This window comes from Schistosoma mansoni, chromosome 2 (assembly GCF_000237925.1).
Source record: "Schistosoma mansoni strain Puerto Rico chromosome 2, complete genome".
In the NCBI taxonomy this organism is placed as follows: Eukaryota; Metazoa; Platyhelminthes; class Trematoda; order Strigeidida; family Schistosomatidae; genus Schistosoma; species Schistosoma mansoni.
In genome coordinates, this window is record NC_031496.1 from 32,686,024 (window position 1) to 32,694,684 (window position 8,661).

At 37.1% G+C, this 8,661-nt stretch overlaps 1 protein-coding gene across 1 annotated transcript in view; it reads right to left on the reverse strand.

Annotated features, from left to right (window-relative positions):
• The window catches only part of Smp_157950 (glycogenin-related), a gene marked incomplete at its 3' end in the record, with an annotated part of 15,584 nt that extends 12,560 nt beyond the window's left edge, over window positions 1–3,024 (reverse strand). Inside the window, exons 1-5 of the mRNA XM_018796410.1 lie at window positions 2,821–3,024; window positions 2,703–2,785; window positions 2,611–2,664; window positions 1,338–1,511; window positions 448–795 (exon numbers count right to left, since the gene is read on the reverse strand). Coding sequence (XP_018650625.1) covers window positions 448–795; window positions 1,338–1,511; window positions 2,611–2,628 — 540 coding nt within the window. The 5' untranslated portion in view covers window positions 2,629–2,664; window positions 2,703–2,785; window positions 2,821–3,024. The remainder of the gene's footprint in view (window positions 1–447; window positions 796–1,337; window positions 1,512–2,610; window positions 2,665–2,702; window positions 2,786–2,820) is intronic.
• Between the last annotated feature and the right edge of the window lie 5,637 nt (window positions 3,025–8,661).

An 8,661-nucleotide genomic window follows, 5' to 3' on the forward strand; every position in this document is an offset into this window, starting at 1 on the left:
TTTGTCCAAACATTGTTTTCCACCAGCTTTCTCCTTTTTTTCTAGTTTATAAATTTTTTAATACATTTTATTATAAACGTATCAGACTATTTTTAAAAAATCAACTGTACATCTGACGATTTCATTATTTATTCAAATAAATTCGATTGAAGTGAAAACTTGAACTGAATCAAAGAGATGATGGTAGTTTTCACAGATATACGGTAGTTTGATAATCATTGTTTACAGTAAGATTGACTGACAACTTCATTTAAATAGTAAATTCGTTCTGCTTAATCAAAATATTAATCATAGTGGTGTTCATTTATACTGACGACTAACTAGCTCAATGTTTTAGTTCTAAATAGTACAGATAAGGAAAAAAACTGTTATTTCCAAAACTTTTCGCTTAACGATACATGAAACTGATAGACTATGGAAAGCAAATAAATAACTTTCTCCACTTACCATATCAGGATAAAGTTTTGGTCGTACGAGAATTAGAAATAACGACCACCAGTAGGCCAGCATACCAGCTACACGACATATTGATCGTCTATTTTTCTCAGTATTAAAGAATGTGCGAAATGCAGCTTGACTGCATGTTTTAGCTGCAGAAGTTTTATGCCAGGGTTTTATTGAACCAGCAAAATGCACAACTCGAATAGATCCGCCGAAATAAACCCAAGCAGATCTGCTTGTATAAAATTCAAAACTTGTATCATCTGATATACGACAAATACAGTTGTATATACATGGTAGTCTATGTGATATGTCTCCTTCTAACCAGTTAGAAAAATAAGTGTTCAGCAAACCCTATTAAAATACCAATAAGAATGAATATTACTACTGGATATTCTTTTACTAATAAAACAAAATAAAAATGACGTTCATACCTAGATATCTGTATTAATCTTCAGAAATCTACAACATACAACAATCTGCTAATGGTCAGAAATATAAGGATCGACATAACAGTTTTCCATGTCATCCGTCCTTTACGATATGGAATTACAGTTCTTTTGTCTATTTAAACTTTTAAAACAATTTTCCTATTATTAGCATGAATATAAGATTATTCAAAATACATTAGATAGATAAGACTGCTCAGAAACATATATAAAGTGTTTATTTGATAAGCAATTGGAATCCAGTAGTTATGTTATGTATGGTGCTTGTGGGTATGAATCAAACTAGCTGTATAAAGGAAAGCCGTATTATTTAAGTTCTTAAACTCTGGGAATCGGAATGGTAATTCATATGTGTAGTATTTTGTTGCTGTCCGTATTAGAAACTCATTCAACAACATGTATTGTTTTATTAAGAATTCCTTATCAACTAAAATCATGTAAACTTACTTGTTCTCTTCCATCAAAACTCCCAGAGTCAAACAACATTCTTAGAAGTCCGTTGTACGTGTTCATGGTTGGCTCCAATACAAAAACACCAGCATTAAAACAGTCTGGCCACAGAGGATCAGGTGCAGCAGTAAATTCAAATCTGTTGAACAATTCATCTACGTTTTGCAAAACCTAGATTTATTAGAAAACCTATCATTAATCAACCATAATGAAACGTCCTGGAAAAATAACTAGTCTTTTGACCTGATTTTCTCTCCATTTCAGGTGGAAGCACTTATGGTTCGTCTAATATTATTCTGAAATTATTACTATCGATGGGGTTAACTTACGCCTTTCGTGTACAGCTTGACGTTAGGGCTGCCTGATTCTAACATATCACATTTGAACGTATATGGTGTGCAGAGACGACATTTGATTGGGAGGATAGGAACATAAAGATAATTTTTAAAGTCTTATTGTGTAAAATGCCAGTCAAGAAATGTTAAGGCATGTCTGTATGAAAGATGGAACATCTCTGAAAATTGTATATGACGTAAAGTACAATGAAAGTTAGAAAACTTGATGCCAAATAGGGTGCAAATAGAAATTAAACATAGTTTTCAGGACAAAACTCATAGCTCGTTTTCTGTAGGTCTTTGGAGGAAGATGAAATCAACTGACTGAATAAACGATTCCTATCTGTTTAACAATTTGGACCGTACGTTTTACTAAGAATTTTAAGGTGCAAAGTTATCTCAGACGTCGTGAAAATCTACTCAGAAATAGAAATATTCTTAGGTGTATCAAAAGAGCTTTTTCTAGGTTGGTTCCGGGACATTTTAAATTTTCAGAATAGCGGCGATAAAAAGGCTTAGGTTTATTTCAGTTATTATGAAACACAAAAGTAGATGTGAACGCTTAGATTCCAGTCTAACTTACTATTTTGGCTTCTCGTAGGAGAATAAATGTAAAGGACAAACTTAGAAAAATTAGGCACTAGGCTGGAAGAATTCAGGGTAGAATCCCGTATCTCTCTTGACGAGTGACCAGGTACCGGAACTGCTTACTCAGACACCATTTTCATCAGTAAAAGCATGTGAGGAAAAGATGGAGTTGAGCTAAACATATTATAGGGTTTAATGGAAGTCAGTCGATCTAATATCTTTACTACTGAAGCTAAACAACTTATTGGCGGTTTCCACCTGCATAAAGCGGAGAGTTAATGCAGTTGGAAGACAAGTATGCAGAATCTATTTGAAGCGAATGACAAACGAAACACTCAAATTCTTACCAGAGTATCAGCGTCCATGAATACGACTTTGGTAAACTGAATAAGACTCCAAACCTGAATTTTTGTGAATGTTTCAATGAGCTCAGTTCTACCACTAATAACGGGATTACCCCAGCCTTTAGTTATGACGGGTTGTACTTCGATAACGTTATCGTAAGTGTTGCAGAGCAGTTCTCTTTAAAGGTCAGTGATATACATGTCACAACCTACCTCATGTGTGAGGAGAGACCAGGGGTTACCAGAATGGTAAGCTCTTTAGACGTTTCTGATTGTTTTAAGGATGCTGCTAAAACGAGTGCACCCACACCGTATTCATCATTTGTTGCGAGAGTAACAAACGATTCTCTACCCATTTCCAAACAACTATAACCGATCACATTAGGATTGTAAATCGGAATTGACACAGCCACTAGTACAAATAATGTGGCAGATTAAAACAAAACTGTATCGTAAGAAGCGATCAGTAATCAGTGTACAACAAATGCTGCGAACTAGAAACGCTAGTCCTAGAGACCGGAGTTAACGATGAATAAACTATATTTAAGTTGTCGTTTAGTAATCCCGTTTCAGTGCTTATACAGAATCATTTCTCAGTGAACATCTTTTAAAGTTATTTAAGCACTTTTATTAAAAATATTCTGCCGTAAGTTTAGTGATGTAACAGTTCTTACTTGGTTATATCAACTATGCGGGCTACATTATAGATACGAAGTGTCTGAAACCCGGAATTTGTAGCTAAGTCCTACTGATTCAAGCACTTTCTCATACTAATATCTTATCATAAAGATCATGGGTTGGCGCCCTTCCGTTTAGTTTTAGATCTATCTAAAACTTCACTCGAATATCATCTTCTTCCCTTGTCCCGATTTCTAGGAAATAAATCACACAAGAATGACGCGAGGATACCCTAAGAAACACTTTACAGTGTATGAATAGTGTAGCCTGTGTAGAGCATTTTTGTGATCGAAAGGTTTATCCTCACTACAGACGCATTTCTACAGAGGATAAGTGCGATCCTAAAACCGGATAGGAAGCCTGTGAATTTTATTTCGAAACGAATTTGAGATGATAAATAGTGGTATTTCGAAATCTGAAATAAGGCTACAGTTGTGGTATAGGTGGTCAGAAGGCTAACACATATTGAGATCCATTGCCCTCAACTTCTTAAGTCAATTGACCAGTCACTTTTCGCCAAAACCCTGAGTTTGGATCTAAAACAAAGCGACCAAGATTTTATCACAGAGATGACGGAGTGTCTAGAGAAATACCACATGGAGATGCACTACAGTTGGCATTTTAACTCGAAAGACAGCTCAATCAAGATAACTATATATAGGTTTGTCAATAGCCTTTTGTAGTTGAAATCATGGGTAAATTGAAGCTAGACCACCATCGAAAAACTGGAAGCACTGGACGGCCGTTTCGTCCTAATACGGGACTCCTCAGCAGTGCGCATCCACGATCTCGCACTCGCACGATTTGAACCCAGGACCTACCAGTCTCGAGCCGGAGCCCTTAACCGATAGACCACTGAGCCGGCCGGCATCCAACGGTGTTAATATCTATCTTCAACCAATCCACGACTTACAGTGACCGTTCACCAATTGTCTTCAGTGAGTTGATATCTCTACAACGGACTTGGTAGAACTCCATTGGCCACTGCTTCCCACTTCTCGCCTTTTGATACAAAAAAGTTTGCAAAAACACACGTTGCTACTTTCGAAGCATTGTAAGAAGAACGACAAGAAGCTGAACTGCCCGGGGTAATTGCAGGTTCCCTAGCATTTACAGAAGGGGGACGGAAGTATCATCATAACCGAAATATATTAAATGGGAGTATGCCAGCTCGGTTTCCGAAGCCTCGCGAGAATTATTTACCCATCTAGTGTTTGACCTTAATCCTGTATGATTGACAAAGGCCACCACTCAATCAATATTTAGAGATTCCCCTTTAGATGTCATATACTTCACTGACTTGTTATCTTATCTCAACAGCATTTACCTTCTCTCCACAAATTACCGTACATAACTCGTAGTAGTTTCCTGAGGCATTTAAATCAGACCTGGTAGGAGAATGAAAGATTAAAAGCGGGAAGAATATATGAGAAAGTACACCAAGCGGGTCACCCTACACTATGTTAGTGTGGTATGGTTTCTCATGCTATATCCGGCTGCCAAATGTTAATTCACTAGCTTTGTGGGTCGTTGCCAACTCAAAAACAAGGAAAAATCTACCTTTAAAAACAAGTGATCAGCCAAAGCAGAAGAACTACTCACTCTCTTTTATAAAATAGTGAGATGCGCAGTGTAGTTGTACGATTACAAGTGATACATATTGAGTCCTAGGTACATGTTTGGTCTCCTGGAACGTGCCGGTTATCTGCAAGGAGGACACTACCTAATTAGGCCTGTCGACCATCGTGTAAGAGTATAGACAACCGAAGGCATTTCCTATCCTACCTTGTCCTGAACAACCCCTTCCCGTTTTTTCCAATGGCTATTCATCCTTTCGATTTTCGCTTCCATTTGTCGACGAAGAGTATTATTTGACCTTCAACTTTTTCATAGCGTTTCAGGATTCCAAGTCAGGGCTTGCCTCGTCTTCCAGTCTGATGATTTTCGTAATGTATGTTACATTCACCTCCGACATCGTCTCTTATTTCCCTTTTCAGGTGGAAGTTGGTTTGCTCTCTCCCGCAGAAGGCTGTTGATGATGGCATCTGGCGAAGGGAAATTCAGTATCTTACGTAGACAATTGTTCAGAAATAGTTCTACCTTATTGGTGATGGTTGTGGTAGTTCTCGAAGTTTCAGCTCCTCACAGTAGGACTGCCTTGATGTTCCTAAAAAAACTATGACTTTGATACTGTTTGATAGTTGTTTGGAGTTCCATATGTTCTTCAAATGTATGAATGCTGCCGATATCAAAGTCTCAATCTTCAATATGAAAATCAATACGACAACAACGGGTATGAAGATATCATTGGACGACATGAACCGGGAGAGAAAAGTGAAAATGATGAGAGATTTGCAAACCTATGTGCATTCAACAAATTGGTTATATGTGGCACAATATTCTTATATTAACTCATAAACAAAGCTACATGGAGCTCAGCAGATTACACTACGGAGAACCAGATACATCATATTTGCATAAGTTAAAAGTTCACAACTTCAATGGGAGACGAAGGAATCAGGAGAGGAGCTGACATAGATTCAAATCACCACCTAATTATGGCCAAGATGAAAGTGAAGCTGAACAAAAACTTGACAAAGGGGGAAATAGAAGTACAAAGATTCAATACATCCTTCTTTCGAGGTACCAACAAACTCAACCAATTCAAGGTAAATTTCAACAATAGGTTTCAAGCCTTACAGGATCCACTGAAAGAAGAAGAAACTACGAATTAGGACAGTTGGAAAGGTATCAACGTAGAGTTGGTTTCAACTTGTCAGGAAGTTCTGAACTGCAACAAGCATCATAATAAGGAATAGATCTCTATCGAAACCTTAGACAAGATTTAGGGAGGAAAGAACAAAAGGACAGCGATTAGCAACAGCCGAACAAGAACAGAAAAGGTCTAGGCACAAGCTGAGTACACAGAATCGAGCAAGCAAGTGAAGAGGAGCATTAGAGCCGACAAGCATAAATACGTGGGAGAACTAGCAACGACAGCAGGAAAAGTTTTAGGAGAAAAAAAGGTGAGACAACCATATGACACAACGAAGAAACTAGCAGGGAAACATAATAAATAAGAGAGACCGATAAAGGACAAAGAGGACAGACCAATCACGGAGATTCAAGAACAGAGAAAAAGATGGGCAGAATATATGCCATGGACTAGATTATAGACTATACACATTGAGTAATGATTTGTCAACTACTGTTCATTTGATGTATATAAGTTTATCCATCGACTGGACTTCTGAAGAAGTATATATTTTAATATCACTTTTAATGTATTAATCAGTGGTTTGTGAATAAATAAATTTTCGCCTGCAGTCGCACTTTCCTCCTTTTGTCTACATAGCAATGTTGTCTTAAAATAATAAATGGGCGTTATTCTGCATTTACAACGAACAGCTGTGTTAATAGCGATAATGAACATTACGGTCGATGAGTGTACATAATCCTCATTATCTTATTGGACCATTTATGCTGTTTCTGAACCAAACAACAGGAATTATCTAATCACAGCTTTTTAAATTTCAATTTTATGTTTTTGAAGTGTATACTGAATAATGATTTATCACAGTCATTTGATATTCTGTACCTCATTGACGTATGAGGTGCCTAGTGTGGAGAGTAATTGTGTTTATTATCGACTAATTGAGAACGCACTGTATTTATATGATCATTACGGAAATTCTAGGAAGTAGGATTTGTATTTAGAGTTACGTAGTGGTACCGACAAAAGACGAACAATTATCAGATGGGAATGATTGGAGCTCAGAAAAAATTCAAAATGGTGTCAAAAGGAAAAAAAAACTCGTTTTCTTAATTTTTCTAACAAAGAGGCGCCTTGACGATCTAAAGGCCCTGCGTTTCTGTCAAAAAAACTGCTTAACTTCGATAATAATTACTTGTAAGGTTTTGGTGCAGCCACAATTAACTCTCTTCTTGAATGAAACACTACAAAGGTAAGTATGTGGTCATTCACTACAGACGTCTCAAGTACTATGTTCAGTACTTCATGAATGATATTTCAGTAGTTGTTTAGTCTGACTGCAATTTGGATGAACGTAAGGGTACTTTAGGAACATGAATTTCCCGTCTAACTCTGTAAATTATCTAGGCGATTCCCGTCTGTGTGTTGGCGTTAATGAATTTATTTCAGGCACTCATTTGTTCCAACAGACATTAGGAATGAGAAGTTGGAAAGCGAAGGGGAGCAGACAAATGAGTCAACTTGTTTCAATCAAGCGTGACTTATTATATGAAAGAAAAAACTGTTTTGTTCGAAATCTAGGACAAACCATGCAGACCTGACATAATAATAGACGTTACAATGTAAGGTCTGAGTAGGAATTTTATATCACAAATCAGTATTTCTCACTCGTCCGTTGCACACGTTACCTCAGGAACACATCTTTTTTCAAAACATTACATTTTCATATTCACTAAGCATAGTTCAGAACTCAGTCAATCAGTCACAACGTAGAACTTCCTACGTACGTACATCAGTTCAAGTTGCCATACCACATCAGCACAGAGATACAGTTGTCGATTCAAATCTCATAATGGTAGAAGTAGTGAGAATATAAACAGTAATAGGAAAGATTAGGACTAGTACGAAGTACATTTCCAAATAGTATAGATTACTCAAATAGGCGTTTGTACATAATGATTACAATACATACCAGATATATAAACAAATGTCTGCTAGATTTCTCTGATATTTGCAGATATTTCACTAGTTACTAATCCATCAATCGTGAAGAAAAAATAATACTATGACCTCAGTCGATCCTATAAAAATCATGATGTTTTTCTATACTATGGAATGTTAAAGTATACAATCATCTAATCATATCCATTAAAATACTTGAAATATACCAGAATCGTTTTTTCTATATTATCAAAGAACTTCAAGACAGTTCTACTGTATGGGGCGGAAATCTGGAGAACTACGAAAGCCATCATCCAGAAGATACAAGTGTTCATTAACAGTTGTCTATGCAAGATACTTCGGATCCGTTGGCCAGACACTATCAACAACAACCTACTGTGGGCAACAACAAACCAGATTTGGGCGGAGGAAGAAATCAGGAAGAGCTGCTGTAGGTGGATAGAACACACATTTGGAAAGGCAGGTAACCGCGTCACAAGACCAGGCCCTTACGTGGAATCCTGAAGGCCAAAGGAGAAGAGGAAGATCAAAGAACACATTGTGCCGAGGAATGGAAACAGATATGAGAATAATGAACAACAACTGGATAGAACTAGAAAGGAAGGCCCAAGACTAAGTGGGTTGTAGAATGCACTGATCGGTGACCTATGCTCCATTGGGGATAACAGGCGTAAGTAAGTAAGTATCAAAGAAGCTCAACA